Source organism: Phaethon lepturus, unplaced genomic scaffold (genome assembly GCF_000687285.1).
Source record: "Phaethon lepturus isolate BGI_N335 unplaced genomic scaffold, ASM68728v1 scaffold35265, whole genome shotgun sequence".
Lineage (NCBI taxonomy): Eukaryota > Metazoa > Chordata > Aves > Phaethontiformes > Phaethontidae > Phaethon > Phaethon lepturus.
In genome coordinates this window covers 1-19973 of record NW_010540436.1, presented here as the reverse complement: position 1 = coordinate 19973, position 19973 = coordinate 1, and the positions used below count along the sequence as shown (strand labels likewise).

Sequence of the window (19973 nt, the reverse complement as noted above, 5' to 3'; positions counted from 1 at the left end):
TTTCCCTAGGTGGGGCAATTACTGGAATCTTGTACTCAGAACAAGGGCTTTTCCAGGAACTTGCAACCATCTGCCCTGTTCGAACTTGGCTGAGACAGCCAGCGAGCTTAAAAATTCTTGCAGAGTTCTGACAGAAAGAGCATGTGCATAAACTTCAGTTTGTCAGGAAATCAAGCTAGCACTGTCTTTCGCTTCCCCCCTCAGCCCCAAGGGAGCTGGTGCAGTAACCTCTGGAAATAAAAACCTGGAGCTTTTGCCTTGCCCTGGCAGGGCCCTTGCTCTGTGGGAGGAATGGAAACAATTTAAAATGCAACAAAGTCATTCCCTGCCCCAAAACTCAGCTGGATGCCTTTTCCGAAACAGGAACACAGGACTGAAAGAAAGAAATCATATTATCCATCCACTGTAAAAAGGCAAGTACCTGAGAAAAACTGGAGAATTCAAAAGAGCATCTGTTCTGCCCTATTTCCTCAGCCACAGGACAACGTTTAAGTTACTGATGGGATAATTTAACAACATAAAGGCATAAATGTTAAACTAAATACTCTACCTTCTGCTGTTCAGCTAGAGGCTCTTCAGCAGACTCTTCTGCAGCACGTTCTAGCTCATCTGGCTTTTGATGCTTGTCCAAAGCAGCCAGCACGGCATCATGAAGAGTTAGGAAGAACCTTTCTTTGGTGACACAGCTGTCAAAGAAATCGTTCTTCTCAAAGTCTGCTATCACAGAGGCTATAAAAAATGGGGGAAAATAAATAAAGCAGCAAAACCACACCAAGCAGTACAGCTAAAACATTGCAGTTTAAAACTTATCCTTGGAGATAAGTCAATATTAGTAAACAAATACTATACTCACAGTGACAGCCAGCTACAAGGACTGCAATGCCAATATCGTGAAACATATGGATGATCTGTGGAAAGAATTCCATACAGGCATTAAAGCAATTCTGCGTTATACAAATGCACTAGAAGGTAAAACATAAACGGGGAAATAACACCTCCCTTGTAGTGGTTTATCTCTTGAAGAAAACCCTGATTCCGGTATCTCAAATCCTGCTTTTTTTAGTTCAGCACTAAACAGCCAAGTTGTCCAAGATCTTAATGAATGCTGACTCCAGAAGCAGGGCAGGTCACAGCCAGACCCCGTGTTGGCCCTCCTACAGCTCACTACGCAGCACGCAGCGCTACTGCTTCACTTAAGCAAAAAGTTCTCACAGGAACAGACTAACTTGAAACATCTCTCCATATGCAGATGCCATGCCCACATGTCAAGGAGAACAGGAACCTCTGTTTTCAAGCATGACTTGTAATTCTGGCTTGTCTCAATTTCCATCTCCAACATTTTTAGTTATATCAACTTAGTGTTAAAGGAATCAGATTTTAGAGGGGATAGATTCTCACCATTTTCTCAGTGCCCGACCCTTTGTAATTAAAAGATCTCCAAGTAGTTTTTTTTTTTTTTCCAAAGACAATGAAATGCTCTATTTCAGAGAATCACAGAATTTCAGAATATGGGGCTGGAAGGAATCTGGCAAGACTTTGACTTTACCCACTTTTCCCAACGGTAGGGTCACTCAATAGGTGGCAAATAAATCTTCAAGGATTTTAGGGACATCAGCTCAGTCCACAATTATTCCTAATAGGTGTTAGTCTAACCAGTTATTAAACAAAATTCATTTGAATTTGAGCTACAGAGTTTGAGGAAGCTGACTAAGAATCCATCTGGAACTGTATCTTTCTGAAAAGCATGGCTACATTAAATTTATTTTTGTTAAATATATATCGCCATTGGCTAGGATCCCCACTTGAAGACTTAAAAGTTCAAGGCATACTTCAAAGAAAAGGCTAATTAGGTAGTCAGCAATAACAACAAAATCACTCCAGGAGAAGACAGCCGGTAGTTTTATATCTGATGCTTCTAAAGAAGAGCACTTGTTTAAAGTGTCCAGCTAGAAGAACAAATAAACAGCCAAAATGGAAAAAAAACAAATCAGACATTTTCATAAACGTGGTTTTAGTTTACATGATTCTAGAACTGGTGACAATGGATGATGGGTTTTTGCTACAGATAGCGGGGCTTTTGTTTTTTAAAAGAAGTGTTTTTATAGCAATTTATTAATTTCTGAAACTCGATGGCTAAATTTTGCACCCTGAAAGGTCAACTGGAAGATGTGCAGATAGTTATGTAGCAGGGTGTCTTAGGCTAGCAAGAAAGATAAGACACTGGGTGAACTTTAGGCTCCACATTTATGTGCAGTTAGGTTGCTTACCTGTCGCAGTAACTCTGAACCTATCAAATCCACAAATTGCACCATGCTGAAGTCTAAAATAATGGTGTGAACAGGGCATGGCAAATACACTGGCTGTTCTTCTTGATCTAACTGTACTGAGGAATTATCTATTGCAGAGCCTGGCGGAAGGCTGGCTCTTCTCCCTTCATCCTCCTTCTTTTCAGTCGTAACTCCCATGTTAAAGCCTGGAGATGCTTTGGCTGCTCCCACCAAGAGCGTCCTGGAGCTGAGTTTGTGTCCGTACTTTGACCAATGTACCAAATTAACTGAAGATGATGTAGAATTGCTGTCTGCATGACGTCGCTTCACCAGTTTCTCTGTATATGGTATCTACGATGAAAAACGGAGAGTACACCAGTGGTTGGAAGAATTGGGCCCAGGAGGTGGAAAATTTTTTGCGGGACGACAGCACTGTAAATCATATGATATTTTTTCTCTTATGGTAAAAAAACACATCTGAAATAACCCTAAATATAGCACAAAGCCACAAGAGTATGCAGAGTAGCTGGTGACTTAGGCAAGCCTCAGATATGGTTAAGCAGAGTGCCTTCAGCCACCACAGTGGTGCCTACAGTGGTACCTCACCCTTCCACACCTTGAAATGGCCTGTAATACTGGAATCTGACTTGTTACTTCAGAAAAGAAAAGGAAAAAAAAAAGACTGCCCATAGCCATTGCCTTTCTGAGCAGCAGTAAGCTGCCCCTTACTGGCTGAGTTCTGTGGACCTTTGATTCATCTACTTCCTTGCATGGCAGCTGGTCGCAGAATGGGCTGATTTAATTTTTTCTTTCTTAATAGTTCCAAATGTGTTTTTTAATGTGTATAATGCAAGAAAGGAAAAGTCACTCTCTGCATTTTTGTACTTTGGAAGATGATGTTAAATTATTTGTCACTGCCACTTTCTAAATACCTTGGTGCCACATACGTTTTCCAAACCAATCTTTCAATCCATTTCTCATACAAGGGCTTTTACAAATCACATGTAACTGCTTGAAAATGATCTTCTGAAGACAGTCCATTCCCTCAAGTTCCTTTCATATATTGTTTAACACAATTCAGAAATTGAGATAAAGAGGGATATGAGTGACTCTAGAAGATGCACAGTGCCCAATTATAGTAAAGATGAGAAATCCTCTAATCATGGTAACTGTAGCTGCCTTTGAGGTATTTTGTACTTGCACTTGGCAGTATTGGCAGTGGAACAAATTCCTCTAAAAGGGAATTTTCTCACTTCTATGGGGAAAAATAAGAAAATCCCTACTGAAGCACCTGACAAAATTAAATCAGTCAGCTGAGGAGTGGATATGTTGAAAACTTCAGTTGCTAGTTAATTCACCCGGTAAGCTGAGCTACTATTGCTCTATCACATAAAGTATGTGTAAAGAAATACAGCAGTAACATTTGCTTATTTTCATACAGCAAATGTATATATGCTTTATATAAACATTTACAGCCTTTTCAGTACTGGCAAGTTAAGAACATTGTCCTCAGTAACACAAAACCAGGCACCTCAAACAGACTACATAAATATACGTTTAAAGCTGACCCTAGGTGGTGATAGAGGTGGATCACAGAGACAAGAGCATTTAAGATCTTTTCTTTCCACTGCAGTGTCAGACAGACTAGGTGAAATTAAAGCCCTCATTTCACTTTCATCTAGAGGCACTGCTTTCATGTCCATCTGAAAAAGAAAGGCAGTTTTATTAGGGTTTTATCTCTCTAATGCAGGCTCTTAGAAACTTCCGCTGACTGAAAAAGTGGCATTTACCTTGTGTAACAAATAGGTTTTGAAGTGATTCATGTTTGCGAAAGAGATGGAAGAACAGCACTGGAAGATCTTGATACCTTCAATCTCCCTTGCCTGTAAAACAGAAGTTGCATCTGTGAGGGTTGTAGCTAGCAGGAGCTCTTTTTCCCCTCCTGACTGTCCATGTTGTAGTCTGCAAGGTCCTAACCTAAGGACAGAATTTGTCCGGTCACATTGTCGACTACACTGCACACTGGTAGTGTCATTGGCAACATGGACCCAATTACCATAAACTAACCTGCTTCTCTTGCAATTAAAAACATACTTCCAGCAGATCTATCACAGATGACAGTTAGCTGCTCTCATATAAAATAAGCCAAATTATTTTTAATGCTCATTAGAGAAAACATACACTATACCCTTGTCTTACTAACGTTGTTCTCTCATTTTTCACAAATCCATCAGCATAGCATTGGGAAGGTCCCCGTGTGGCAAAGGCAAAGCTCTCTACTACTGCGTTGCCTAACTCTGGATGGTGCAGGTCTTGAAAATAATGTGTTAAAAAAGCCTGTACCCTACCTATTATCCCATCACCAGGAGAACCCGTGAGTCAGTCTAGCACACTCACAGTCGTTACTGTGAAAACATACGTAGAGTGGACAAAACCAGACTGAGAAAAGTGGGTCAGCAAAATACGCCAAACAGCTCTGGAAATGACAGCAGTGCAGCTTCCATCATGGAGACAGCGCAGATCGACACAAGGAGCTCCAAAGGCCCGAACAGCCTGAGCTAGGTGTCTGAATCACTTCATGCTACAGATACTTAAGCATTCTTCAGCTTTCAAAGTTTTGAACCAAATGAACTGAGTCTGAATGGTCACCCCCAGGCATTTAAGGGAAGAAGCTGGATTACAGAGAGAGATGAAACATTTGTTTTTTGTTTCCTCTTACGGCTCTGTAGACGGATAAACTTCTATAAATATTCATGTTTGGAATCTGTCCCAGCACCACCATCTTCATTCTGAAACAAGATGTTTATTAGGTTTTTCACAGAGAACAGAGAAAAAACCATCTGTTCCCAAAAGCTTGATCTCCATTTCTTTCCTCTTCACTGGCTACACCAACTGTCACTTAGAGGGTGCGAGCACAAAAAGTTATTCACTCATAATTAGGGTTCTTTGAGTAGGGGCACAGTACACAAACACAGCCTTCAGCTACAGTGGTGTCCTCAAGAATGTATAATGTCCCATTTCTAGCTCTGGAACACTTGGATTATTGTTATTACGCTAGGCAGTATGTTCCCTCTCCGTCTCCCCACAGCCCTCCTCCAAGATGTATCTACACAGACAGGTGGAGGCAGCTATAACTTGTGCTTAGAGCTGGCTGCATATAGGCTTGGTCTGATCTAGAGGTCGTGTAGCAGAATTAATGCAGGGTTTTGCCTTGAAGGAGAATGTTTTGGTTTGGGTACCGTGCTTTGCTAATGGTGCTGCACGGTTTTGGGGCAGGTTCTGGTCAGTTCGGGGCATGGATGGAATAAACATGCGGCTGGCTGTGTGGTTGCTGGCCCTGATGTATGGAAAATTGTTGTCAAGACATTCTATTCAAAGCAATCTGCTTGCAGATAACTTCCCAAGCTTTTCTGAGTGTTGTCAGCATAATGCTCTCACTGGTGGGAAATTGATAAGTGGTTTTATACCCTGAAGGTAGTATGAACAACAGGGATACTTAACTGAACAGCGGCTGCAGAAACACCCTTTCGCAATGCTCATTAAATCCCAAGGCAAACCCGAGAGGATAACTCTGAGCAGAGGTAATACAGCGAGTTTCAAACAGCAACTGAAATTCTTCCTGAAGGTATTCTTTCAGAGCCACTCTGGACCTGATCACAAGCAGCTCAATATTTGCAGCAACTGAGTTATTTCCTACCTCTTCCCATATTATTCTAGAGGCTTCAGTCTACTCAGACAAGCACCTCCCTATCATGGTAATTCTCAAGAGGTGTGGCTTGGATTGGTGGGTGATTTTCCTGTTTGGATTAGCAGCTAATAAACTGAGTAACGTGTGTCGTGTGTCTGACGTAACCTCCCTCCCCAATCACGAACTGGGTTTTATGGGGAAGATAAAGCAATTTGGTAGATGGCTGTGAAGGCTGTGGAATGTATTTGAAATAAAGGCACATCATCTCATTTTATCCCTATAGAAATGTGTATAGAGATCACGTCTCCGTCTCCTGGCTGATGCCTACACCACAATAAGCAGTCTTCAACAGCATGGTACACCTGCAGAAGGGACCAATCCAGAGCCCATAAACTCGAAGAGATTACTGGTTTGGGACAGCATTAGAGAGACTCCAGAATAACCTGACTGAAGCATTTACAAACATGAAACAGCTTTTTCATTGTCATATGTATAACTACCTCTAAAACATCAACTCTAAGAAAAACTAGTATTTTGTTTGAAAGGTTACAAGTACCTGTGTGACCTAATGGTGATTATGAAGAACGTCAATCCCATGGCGATCACTAAACCAACATCAAGACCAAAACAAAGCACTGCAGCAAAAGTTACAAGCCAAATAACCTTTGAACAAGAGACAGAGAGAACATGAGCAGAAAAAAGATGCAAAATGATCTCCAACTCAGGCCCAGCATTTGCAAATTGCAGACAATATAAAAGGCTAGAAATGTTAATATGTGAAAAGCTTTGTTGGCACATCTAGACCAACCCAGTCCTGGAAGTAGTCGCAAACAAAGATCACAACTTGCAGTTCAAATATCCAGACTTTTAAAGAGGGCTTCAATTATTAGGAAAAACCACATCATATTGGGGGTCTTTCTCTTTATGAGAAGTCCTGCCCAAGAGTTGACATGAGAATGTGGCCCCAGCTAGCAGCTAGACAATTTCCTTCTTAGGGTATCTGGGATGCAACAACAATCATCAGTTTTCCCTGTATAAATTGAAAATTGATTTGAAGAGATATTAATACACTTCTTTTAGTAGATAGTCAAAGGATCCCTTTTCTAAGGGAATGGCCACTGCTTTGCCTTGCCCTCCCAAAACATCCATTTCTCTCATTAAGACACATTCCAAATCCTAGGTGGCTTTTTTTGTCACTTACAAAATGATACTTATCCCGTCTCCACAGGATGGGGATGTCCAGAAATTTTTGAAGAAAAGGGAGCATGTTGAATACCACAATAGCAGACAGTATACCCTGTGCAAATCAGAAAAGTAGCATCTATTATTTTGTAATATTTTGTTTGCAACCACAAACATGCTAAGGAACAGATACGCATGACAGACAAACTGCTTGAAATGAAAATCTCAGAATAGCTTTGTTTCCATAATTTTTATAGATACATGTAACCTGCGATCTGCAAACCAACGTGAAACTAGCATATAACTTTTTGTGTGACTTCACAAGCATTTCTGCCAATATAACTGGACTTCCTCTTGAAATGCTATGTGTAGTTTCCATTACAGTGTTTTTCAGAGAATCCCTACGCCTCCTGCAGCACTAGGAGAAAGGCCAACACCATCTACAGAATTAAGAGTTGCTGTTTCAAAGAATGGTTTCAATTAGTATGGGTAGTTCATTGCCAGATTTAGGAAGTTGTTTGACACCATTTGTTGAAACAGCCTTTCTTAGGAAAGAAAAGGAGACTGAAGGGAAGTAGATAGTTAAATTCTGTTTTGTCAGCTAGTTTTGGGAAAGGGATTAATTCTCCCATCTTACAAAGAGGCCAGGAAAAATCAGGAAGTAATGCTCTGTCAGTAGTTCCCTAAGAAAGCTTAACAGAAAAAAAGAAAGTCTAGATAAAAAATTAAGGGAAAAGTGGAAAACTGAGTACTCTGAATAATCTACAATACAATGTTTATAGGCACACTGGCAATGCAAAATCCACAGAAGGCAGTTTAAGAGTCCATACAGTTTTAAAACAAACCTTAAAGACCAAGCTAAAATCAGAGACACTAAACCTAAATTTACATTTTGAACATTTTATTTACACTAAAGATTGTGAAGCACCCATCTTCGAACAACTTATACCGATGCAAGAGAGGAACTCATGAATTTGTTATACAGGTGTGCAAAAGCTTGGAAGATGTGAAACCAGAAGTAAAATACATTGTTTACATTATAGACGCTGGCAGTGAAATTTTAATCTGATTTTAGCTTGTACTGATCAGTGAGAGATGCAATAATTATTACCTAATACATTAGCGTGATGAAATTTAGGAGTTTAAAATCATTATTTTCGTTTGGCCCATCCCTGGAAACAATTAACTCTAGGGCATGATATAATCCCTAACTGTCCCAGAAAAATCTTTCTGTTATGCTTAGAAAATCTGAATTTTATGCTTAGAAAGTAAGTAAGTGGACTGCTGCTGCCATAACTATTTCAGGTTCACTTACATTAGGTATTGCCTGGAAAAACTGTCCTAGTTTCAGCGCAATCACCAGCATCATAGAGGCTCCAATCGCTGCTGCTAGCTGAGCAGAAATACTTCATTAGAGAGGCCTGACAGAACCATTTCCTTACTTGTCCTCTCTAAACAAGTAGGTATGGCCCATGTAACACCACCCACTTGGGAAAAATAACCAGAGGACAACTAACAAAGGCCACAGGTATGCTGCAATGCTTGGTGCAAATTCTAGAATATGCAAGCTGAAAAGAGTTTTCTGTAGATATAAATTTTTCCTAAATGGACTAATCTTAGGCACAACAGAACAATGCAGGATTTTTGTTTGATAGTTTCACCTGCATAGTAAGATACTTCTCTTGCAAGTCAGACTTTGGAATAAACTCTTTATTAAACAAAATTACTTTTATGATGCAGTGAAGCATGTACAGACATTCAGTTAAGAGGCATGACAAAATCATTATTACATATTATTATTATTACATATTACACCCTTCTTCCCTAAAAAAATCACAAAGTCAAGAATTCAAAAGTTAGGAAGAAGTGGCAGAATTAAGGGTGCATGAACAATTTTCCATTTGGCTTTTAGGGTATATTCACTAAAATACAGCTTTAAGCTGTGTAAACATATCATATTCTCCCCACAGGATCCTGGCTGCCTTCATGGCACATACCATATAAGTATAGTATGTAATATAATGTACACAGACAGGGTATCTGAATTCATGTTACATGGGCATATAACTTTATATCTCACAAATTGTTTAGATTAAATGTCAGCCTATACTCAGTATACAGTGATTTTAGATGACAGTTTGGAAGCAGAACAAATCCAAGCCAGCTTACCTGTGTTCTTCCACCCGTCTTCTCTTGAATGACAGTTCCAGAAATAGCACAGCTGACAACAAAGCTTTTGAAAAAGGAGCTGCAAATATTGCATAGCCCCACGGCTATTAGCTCCTGTAAAACAGAAACAGAAGGAAGCAGAGAAAACCTCAAATGAATGACTTTCCTTCATAGAAGTAGCTTATCAGGAATTCCTTTCCTTTTGCTCACGCTTGCTGGTTGCTCATCTGTGTTGCTCAGCTCAGGAAACCTTCTGGAAAGCAAGGTCTCCCATGGTTAAATCAGCTCTCTTAAAAGGCACACAGTTTTCACAGCTGAGGATCTCATGGACCCAAAAATTAAGTTCCTTTTTTTCAAAGAAATCCACTTAGAACTCCAAAGCACTGACTTTCAAGCTAGCATGTGGCAAATCTCATAGTACACCTGGCCAGCATAGTACACCTGGACAAAAGCTGAGTGGAAAAGTCATTCCCTTTATGTTTATCCCCAGAGGCTTTGAGAAGTCAGGGCAGCTTCCTTACTGGCTTAGTTCCATTCTAGCAAGGATCCAAAGCCATCACAACAAGCTAAACATGGAGTAATGCAAAACACCTAATGCTTACTAACTCGAGCACACTGGAAACTAACAGAGTCTTAGCTTAAGAGCCTCTCAGAGCACTCTGGGCAGAGAATCCATACGCTAGGATAGAAGCCACATACAGAGAAGAACTGCAGCTGCTCCGGCCATTTACAATTTCAGCTATTAATTTATCATGCTTTTATAGTCTCATGGATTCATGACACAGCGGATCAGTTGCAGCACTGTGTGTGTGTGAGGTTCATCCCAATCACTGGGAATATACAAAGGCCTCTTGGTTAAAGAAGGGCATGTTTTGGCCTTCACATTATTGACTTATAACATCCACTTTCCATAGGGAAGGGTAACAAGTTGCTACAAAACCATCAGCTGGCATATTCACTCTGTCCTTGCGTTTCTACCACTGTCAGGTAGTTAGTGGCTTTGCAAGTTAAGTTCAGCTTGCTTCTTGGCCTAGGAGGTATGTGCAGTTTTGCTCTCACCTGATTGCTGGCAATACTGTAGTTGTGAAGTGAAGCATACCTCTCTCCAACAAAAACAAGAAGGAAGTAGCTTACAGTAGCAAGGGAGAAGGCATGCAGTATGATCTTGCTCAGGTTTGATAAATCTGGTGGTGTAGGAGGCAGAAACCTACAGGATCAGAGAACAGATAAGTTTAGACTTCTTCTGAGCTCTGTCCACAGTAACTCCAAACCCGGGATCACCATCGGAGGCATCCAGCACCCCACAGGAGATGCTCTCAATCTGTAAGACTTCCACCTCACAAAAATGCAAATTCCTTCTTTTGCATGCTAATAAAACTAGACTCTAATACAGAAAACTATAGTTTGAATTCTCCATATGCTCAGAAATGATGATGCAATTAAGAAGAGTTATTCCTATAGCTGTACTTCCCAGTAAAAGTCAGCCCATGTCAGATTTCAAGAACAGGCTGAAACATCTCTTTCGTACCTCAAAGTACAACCTCATAAACAGCATAGATGACTAACCTCTGAGGAATCATACTGACCACAGCACTACTAGATTCAGCGTGAAGATGAATGCAATTAGAAATAATGGTGACTGTGATAATCTGGGAAAGAAAACAAGAAGCAATACTAGAGATTATATACCATTTGCTCCTGAAACTGTACACAATCCACCTAAAGACAGTTAATCTTGTAGCAGTATTTAAAGGCCTTAAGCACAGGTTCAGTGTGTAAATATAACAGCATCCTGAAGTAATATTTGAAATGTTTTTTTGTAATAAAGTGTATTATACTCTCTGTTAGTTCAGTTATCACAACGGCATTTTGGAGATCACTTACCAAGAGAAGTTCCATAGGAAATGCAATAGGACTATGTTTGTAAGTTATCATGATATATACATTGATTCGTAGCGCGGCCATGCTAAGCAAAAACAGCAATATGCTTGTGGCATTAGCCTTTGGGAGAACCAGGAAAAAATGAAACAGATTCTGAAAAAGAATCATCATAGAGAGGATCAGAGGCAGATACTACCAATATTTCTATATTCCAGGAGGTTGACATAGGTTGCCCTGACACTTGAACTCATCCCTTCTGCTACAGCAGTATCTTCACTTAGAAAAAGAGAGATGCTAAGAGAAAAAACAGCATTTAAAAATCTCTCATGTGTTGATATCTACAGAGAAAACATTGCCACAAATAGTTCAGATCTAGTACCGTCGTTCTCTCTTCTACACTACCTTTTTCTCAAGTTGTCTGATTGACACTACTAAAGTAAATTAGGATAAATAGCTTTAACTTGTCTTTAGCTTGGATTCTGCTGCTGCTTTGTCAGATGTGATAAACATACTGTGTGCCCAATAGCTTGCCCATGATGATCTATTGAGGAAAAAAGTATCTTTTCCTCTAACCTTTGCTCTACTACAATTATAGACATGCTGAAAATGTACTATAGCACTACATAAGTAATTAAAAATATGCACACACTTTTCTTCTTGCATGTCACACAATAAGCTCCATGCACTGTTCAAGACAAGAAGGCGGTGAAATAAACCACAGCTGAGACTTGCACAATATCCCTTAGCAACTGACTTAGACTAAAATTGCCTTCCAATTTCTGAAGCTGTTCTTTTCTTCCCCGCCCCCCCGCCAGAAGCATGCATTTCTTTGACTAATAATGAATTTACTCACATAGAAAATGCCCAGGGGGCCCTTATGGAAGTCAAGCATGACGTCAAAGATAAAGGTAAACTGTGATACAATGACATGCAATGCTGCTGCAGTGAGGTAAGCATCAATGAGAGTCTTCGGCACGTATGTTATTACAAACCCCAGGCAAAAGCAACCTAACAGCAACTGTATGGAACAAACGAGAAGCGAGACGTGATATAATTATCAATGTCTAACCCCACCCTTCTTGTTTCCACATTTGAAGAATGTGCCTCTTCACTGCCATACCTGACAGATAGTTATTTGAACATGCTATTTTCATTATGCACAATTAAGTAAGACACTGCCAAAACAAAATACTTTACATCAAGTGTGTGCAGTTATGCAGGACTACCTAAGGGTCCACATATTGCAGAACTGGTCAACATAAAAGAGAATAATTTACTTCACACGTATTAATCATGGACACATGAATCTTAACCCATCATATCTTTTTCAGACAGCAGGAGAGGAAGAGACAGACTTCATGTCCCACTTTGCACAACATATGTATTCAAACGTGCTGAGCTTAGTATTTGTGGTAAGAATATGCAAGCAGTACCAAATCTTACATTTGTATGAAGAATGCACATAAGGATACATCATTAAGGATATAAAATAGATTCATCTTCTACCTGAATGATGCCAGTCAAAAATGTTACTGATGCAGTAAATGTCAAGGCCTCCATGTAATCTTTCATAAATGTAGGGTCTGAGAAGTTGCCCAGTGAACCATTAGAGGACAATGTTTGGTTGAAATTAAGAGTCTTCAGAATGTTTGTCACCACCAGATTTATGATGCTGAATGAGCCTGGGACCAACAGAACAGAGAACAGAAAATGGAACTGCATGAGATGTTGCAACAAAGACTTATCTTAAAACCACACATCCATCTCTTTCTCCACCATAAGTCTGTGCAGTATGAGACAGTCTACCAGTCTATTTTCATTCATATACATAATCTACATATATAATCAATTTCTAGTGTTTCTGAGTACGTACCTGAAATTTCCAAAGCCCTGTCTGAAAATTTCAGATTCCTACTATTTTATGAGTGAAGCCTTCAGTTGGTCAGATGCACAAAAAAAAGATTTTAGTGTAAAGCACAAAAAAATGGATGCATTACAATGAGCTGCCAGAAAGGCTGAAAAACATAGTCAGTCAGAGAAAGAACTGCCAATTTACCTAAGAGGTCAGAGCTCCACATACCCACTCATTATGATAATGTGAAGGGCCTTCTCCCATGTAAACAGCATTTTAATAATCTAGCTTCTGAACAAATTAAGAATGTAAACCCATCAACGGTTCAGTCACGGCAAGAAACTGCATGGAGGAGACCACGGAGAAGACCAGGAGCCAAGTCATTCACAGTAACACCCTGGGGGTAAATGTGAAGCAGCTTGCACTGGTCCTTTACGTAGCAGATGCCTCCATGACACTCCATCCGTCTCCTTTGCACTGGTGTCTGTGATAGCTCACATCCTTGGGGGTACAAAGGACCTCGCAGCTGAAACTTGACTGACTTGGTGAAATTCTCACCACAGATCAGCTGCAGAAGTGGAACAACAATGAACTGAGAATCTGGGGGGTCTGGATTCTTACCTAAAGAACATCTGCATATTAGATAGGACATTTTGCCAGTTTTTTTAAGCAGCATTGAACATAATCTTTAAGTCCTGCAGAAACATTTCACAGTACAAAATAAAACTCACCAATTGAGATATGATGCGAAGTCCCAAATATAACATACATCATTGAGCAGCAGAATGCAGAAAGGAAGCCGTTGATATTTGGCAGAGGTAACCTGGTCAGCCAAACTCCTAAAAGTCCTGGAAAGCAAAAATCTGTTTCTGAAGTCAAGCAAATTGGGAAGGCTCTCTATCTTTGGTTACTATTTTTAAGTAAAATTTTGCTGATGAAAACCTGCCAAGCCTTATCAAAATCACATTATATTTATTCACAGAATCACCACACATAGGGAGCACGAGCTCTGGTCTTACTTACACTACCTGCCACTTTCCAGTTTGGGCCGAAACATGCCAAATCAGTGAGCAAGACAGCCATTCAACTCCCACGGTCTTTTTTCTAGGGAATTCAGGACCTGACAAAACCAGGCCAGTTAGTGACAAAAGACAATGTTGTTTTACAACATGGGCTCTTGCTAGCTAGAAATTAGACAAAGAACCAAAACAACTCTTCGTTTAGACCACCTACTAGTGGGGTGGCTATGCATGCGGGTATCTAACAGACCTGACTTTGCAAGGTGGGTTTTAAAGACCGTGTTATATTGTTTGCAATATAGGAAAATGCTCCCGTTAGTCTATATTTTGTGTTAGTTTGAGGGAAACTTTATGAAAAAAGTAGTGTCCTGTCCTTGAAATTACAACATGTAATATCTGATTAGAGAAAAGTTGTTCTCCTGCAAACATGCAAATAAATAGGTTAAATGATTTAAGGAACTTCTAAGGTTAAAGTTCCCATGTAACCTGATGACATTAGAAAGAACAGAAACACACACTGGAGATAGATTATGAAAAGCATGCTATTGCAAAAGGAAGGTAGAGTGTTTTTTTCTCTCTGCCTACCTTGAGGAACCTGAAACATCCCAACACTTAGGCCTGCATGTAGATCCCTCAAGATCCATTCTCTGAACCGATATGAAAAAAGCCAGTTCAGGACAGGGAACATCTTGAATATGACCTTTCTGAACCTTCCCCAGGAGAAGCTGAAAAGAATCAGATAAGCTGTATGCAATGGGTTTTACAGTCTCCACCTCTGCAGTGCTTTCGCATGCGCAGCCTCGTGCTCTGCAGGCACAGAAGCCACACTGCTGTGGTTAGCCCTCTGCAGGCACCACGTACTGTGAACCCGCACAGGCGTTAGCCTTCCACGGATCCAGCTGGCACATAACATGAATCCTGCATAGGCACCCCCATGCCTTTGCATTCCATTCAGATGAATCGCAAATACTCTGTGTGCCATTCGTATGATAGCATGTCAGCGCCGGAGCCCAGCGCGCTGAATCCATCAATTACTTGACCTCATTAACACCGCGAAATAATAGGAAATGGTATTTTGATTCCTCCTATTCTGATCTAGAAAAAAATCAGACACACACTATATCTGGGATGGGAAAACAGGCAAGCCTATCCCACCTCCAAAAAACCAGTCAAATAGTTCCCCTATCACATTATTTATTAAGAGGATGCAAACAGGACTTGACCTACATGATTTATTTTGTGTATATGTTTTTGAATCAGAATTTCCCGTAGGTAAACTCTGATTAACGCCACAGTCCTGTGCTCCTTCTTCCCCTTTTCAATCCCCTGGCAATGTTAGTGATTTTCTACTTACAAACCAAATGTAAGTGATGTAGTGTCTGCCCAAGACTACTGGCAGCCTTGAACAGCGGCAGTGAGGAGTAACCCCAGTCATTACAGAGTCAAGTCCCTTTCCATCATTTTATTGTCCAAGGTGACTATACACTGGGCTGACAAGTGGATACAAAATGGAGAAGAGAGAAAACACATGAGATAGGGAAGTAGAAAAGAAACAAGGAAAAGAGTATGAGGAAGCAAGGCAGACACAGTTCTTAAACGATGAGTTGGGGGAGGGAATAAAGAGATTTTCTTATTAAGCATCAAGTGCAATGATAAAGTTTCCAATAATATTAGCTATGACTTTAGAGCAAAATTCTCCCTTTGACCTCCGGGCAAGACTTGTTTTATTGCACCAGGTGGTTCTGGGTGAACAGACTTTTAACTCTAGATCACTTGTCATAACTGTACACAATTCAGCCCTTTCCATGAAGTAATTTTGTTTCTCTAACTCCAGAACTTCATCCAATCTCCTTATGTTTTTTTAAGTACATAAAAAGACAGCACTGGTAGAGAAAGCTATTGCACAATCTAAAGGATCTCACTATGACAGAAATTAGTCTTGACGAGAAGTGTTCATGGCGAAGGAAAACTAGAAAACACAATAGCAACTCAAACTATTGCTCCATATGCCTTCACTTATCACCAGAAAATTACTTTACAGCAGCATAAGTTAGACACAACCCATAGTTTTAGTCCCACACATAGCCAAGCTGACGTAAGAGCTAGTTATACAGAAGGAGAGAGGTCTGGCTCCCCTGCTTCATTTTCCCTGCGTGGTCCCATCCCTTCTGGCAGCAGCAAGGTGTTAGATTAGCTCACCACACCTTGTGGAACCTTACCCATAGCTAAACTTGAGTCTCAAGTCCTGCCATGGTCTCAGAACAACAGTTTTCAAGTTTCAGTATACGTTCAGCATACGTGCTGAAACAAAGCCCAGATAAATGATGAATCAGAGATTTTGTATTTACTTTCTTAGGAGGACTTTATAGAGTAGACACAGCCATAACCATTGACAGTACACTCCAGATCCAAAAAGAGATTCAGAAAGAAAACTGAGAGTATTCATAGTCAATCAAAACTAAAAAGGAAGCTGATGAGCAGGCTTCCTATTTTTTATTATATTTGCCTTGCTGGAAGAACATCAGGAATTCTCCTATGCTGCCAACAAAGACTGCCTTCTGGTGAGCCTGCAGGGCTCCTCTGGCAGAAGAGATGCTTCTACTCCCAGTATAATGCCCAAAAGAGAATTTTGGCAGATGGGAAAATGAGGCTGTGGAAGCATTAATGCTTTATCATTAATTAGCCTCACCCGTTCTCCTCAAAGAACACAGGAACATAGCTCCAAAATAACACCAAAGCAGTTCAGTCAATCTCAGTCATACCATTATGCAATTTTCCACGTTCCCAGCTAAGAAGGAACAGAAATTTGCTCTTGAAATTTAAGAAATAAAAATATCAAAAGGCACAAATCAGAAAGAAACAAATGAAAGCCTGCATCTGACAGCTAGACTGAGGGAAGCACTGGAGGGAACTACAACTACTGACAGTTTCTCTTTACAGTGTGTATATCCCTCACACTAGCATAGTCCTGAAGTGAACAGACGCTTCTGCAGATTGCAAATAGCAGCTTTGGTAATGCAGCGCTAAGCTGATCTTGCACGGGTCAGGTGCAAGCGGCTGTAACTGGGTGTTCTGCTTCAGCTACTAAGCAGTGCAGTTCAGCATTTTAATTACCAGCTTTAGGAAAGTTAGCACCTTTTTTACACTTGGGCTTGAAGAGTCTCCTTAGTTTCTTCGCACCTGATAAATTCCTGGCATAGAACTCACCTGCACTGTAGCTGTCTGTTCTCTCGAGGGATTTGTAGTGCTCCACCCAAGGTGGAGGACAGTTTTCTTTCAAAGTATGTCTGGAAGTGCTCCTCAGTCTGCATTTCTCTTTGGACTCTGTAAGCTGCTGGTTGCCTGTAAGTACCAACAGTATCGTTGTCAAGCGCCATGTTTTCCTTCTGACCACAGTTGGTCAAAAACAGAGGAACAGCAAAGGCTGGAGACTTCAATGAACGCTCTCTTTCTTGGCTGTGAGACTGGAAGAAAGAAACAGGGTCACTGACTGAGGTATCTACTAAAACCAAAACAAAAATATGATAATGTGGTCAGTCCATCCCAATGTAACTCTTGTGAAGCTAGTAGTTACAGCAGGGATAAGCAAGGCGAGAGTGAAATCCCTGAAAGACATGCTCTAAGGATCAAACAAATCAATTGTCAAATTGGCTGTAGGAACACTGGGTCCTTCTGGAACTTGACTTGTAGGAAACTGTAGGAAAGAGCAGCCAGGCTCCCCTCCATTTTGTGATCCCAATGTTTAGGGAACCTAACTACAGTCCCTCTCCATAAACCTACCATAGCTGAGGAAACAGTTTGAATTCTCCTTGTTTCCAGTCCTGGAGGAAGAAGGCTTACCCTGAATCATACAGAGAGCAGCTAAATCTGAAGTTGTACAAATGCTGCAACTTGCTGTATGAAATAAGTACCTGGTACCATTCAGGTTTTTAAATCCCAAAAATGTCTGACTTGTGTTCCTCAGAATTTTAATATCAGGAAGGAGGTCTGAATTAGATCGCTGTCACTCAGAGTAGGTAACATGTGAGTTCCCAGAGTGAATACTGAGTAAGTAAAGGTCCAGTGCAAGAGCCCATCTAAGACAAAGTTCTCATACCGACAGCTGAAGCAGAAAATAAATTCAAATCCAGAGCTACCAAGTGAAAGTACATTTAAGAAGGGTGATAGCATGTAGGAACATATTTTTTTTTTACTATGGGCAGAACGAAGGAAAAAAAGAGGAAATATAAAAAGGTTGTGAGCCGTTGAGTCTATTCAGAATGCAATCTAAGTTTAAAGTATCAAAACCTGCAAAAAAATAATTGGGATTTTTCTCTGCATATTTCATTTCCTGAACTACCAGTATCAGTTTGTACAGGTCTAGTGCTTTGCATCACTGAGATCTGCTACTTCTGATACAGCAACAGGGGCTCCAGCGTAGTATTTACTGTCTTGTGAGACGTATCTACCAACACGTACACACGCCCCAGTCACTAAACGACAGAGAGCGCTAGTAGTAGGCAAGTCTCAAATACACTCCATCCCTAGGGTACAGTTTCTCCCTCTTTTTACAGAAGAGATAAATCAAGGTCTTCCACAGATGAGTTTAAGAGCCATTTTGCTCATTAGCTTTTCACACCCAATATAAGCTTTTGAAGCCTTAGCTGTTTCTGACATCTTTGAGCACAATCATCTCTTTTCAAGCCAAGGTAATACAACAAGCAAAACTAACAAGAAGCTAGAGTTTGCAAATTAAAGGCATTAAAAACCCCAGCATGCCAAGAAATAGTTACTTTTTAGATGCAAGCAGTGGTAACTTTCAGCTGTTCACTCCTGTTATTTGGATTTCAGTGACGACCCACAGCAGCAGAGGACAGGGTCCCACTCGGTTACGCTCTGCAGAGAGAGAGAAGGGTTTTGACAGGGAGGCCAAATGTTTTAAAAGCAGGCTTCCATATTTTTTAATGTTCTTTCCCTCAGCACGGGAAAGTGATGGACCTGTTGGAGTGGGACCAGAGGAGGCCACAAAAATGCTGAGGGATGGAACACCTCTCCTGTAAGGACAGCCTGGGAGAGTTGGGGTTGTTCAGCCTGGAGCAGAGAAGGTTCCGGGGAGACCTTCTTGCAGCCTGACAGGGCTTAAAAGGGGCTGAAAGAAGATGGGGATGGACTTTTTAGCAGGGCCTGTAGTGATAGGACAAGGGGTAACGGTTTTAAACTGAAAGTTTTAAACTGAAAGAGGGGAGGTTGAGACTAGGTAGAAGGAATTTTTGACAATGAGGGTGGTGAACCACTGGCACCCAGAGAGGTGATGGAGGTGGAGACATCCCAGGTCAGGTTGGACGGGGCTCTGAGCAACCTGGTCTAGTTGAAGATGTTGCTGCTCATGGCAGGGGAGTGGGATTAGATGGCCTTCAATAGTCCGTTCCCTAAGACTTCATTGAGCCTTGGACACGTACTTGAAAGCAAGCTCATACGTATCTTTGATATTGCAAGGCCCATAACTGTACTGAGAACTAGTTTGTTCTCCAAACACACACAAAAAGATCAGGAGACTGGGAGATCTGGGCAGGGAGAGCTTAGCTCCATCACTCCTGGGAGGGAACGGAGTGTCCTTAGGCACAAGAACAATTAATACCGACTCCAGAAGCACTGGATCTAGTTACCCCAAGACAGCCCTTGGCAGGCTGTTGCCCACCAGTGACCTGACAGGTCACTCCCGGCCTGCAGAACTGCTGCCTTGGGTAAGGTTTTTCCACCACTGTTTTTACTTAAAGCACACCCCACGGGGGACTGCGCAGGGAAGGCAAGCAGGCTCCATGCCAAGGCGAAACAGTACTTCGTGGAATGCCGGAACCACGCGGGTTCGAACGGACCCACTGACACGGGAGGCGGGTCACAGCCGGGCCCGCCACCCGTGAGACGCCCCCCCACGG

General features: G+C 41.1%; 1 protein-coding gene across 1 annotated transcript in view; it reads right to left on the bottom strand.

The window, feature by feature from the left end:
- Positions 1 to 17435, bottom strand: part of SLC26A8 (solute carrier family 26 (anion exchanger), member 8) — an 18255-nt gene extending 820 nt beyond the window's left edge. Inside the window, exons 1-17 of the mRNA XM_010287441.1 lie at positions 17266 to 17435; positions 14644 to 14783; positions 13771 to 13887; positions 12694 to 12869; positions 12041 to 12205; positions 11191 to 11340; positions 10873 to 10955; positions 10366 to 10513; positions 9307 to 9420; positions 8453 to 8530; positions 7157 to 7252; positions 6512 to 6618; positions 4987 to 5056; positions 4058 to 4150; positions 2268 to 2618; positions 854 to 908; positions 551 to 729 (exon numbers count right to left, since the gene is read on the bottom strand). Of these exons, the coding sequence (XP_010285743.1) occupies positions 551 to 729; positions 854 to 908; positions 2268 to 2618; positions 4058 to 4150; positions 4987 to 5056; positions 6512 to 6618; positions 7157 to 7252; positions 8453 to 8530; positions 9307 to 9420; positions 10366 to 10513; positions 10873 to 10955; positions 11191 to 11340; positions 12041 to 12205; positions 12694 to 12869; positions 13771 to 13887; positions 14644 to 14783; positions 17266 to 17435 (2292 nt within the window). The remainder of the gene's footprint in view (positions 1 to 550; positions 730 to 853; positions 909 to 2267; positions 2619 to 4057; positions 4151 to 4986; positions 5057 to 6511; positions 6619 to 7156; positions 7253 to 8452; positions 8531 to 9306; positions 9421 to 10365; positions 10514 to 10872; positions 10956 to 11190; positions 11341 to 12040; positions 12206 to 12693; positions 12870 to 13770; positions 13888 to 14643; positions 14784 to 17265) is intronic.
- Between the last annotated feature and the right edge of the window lie 2538 nt (positions 17436 to 19973).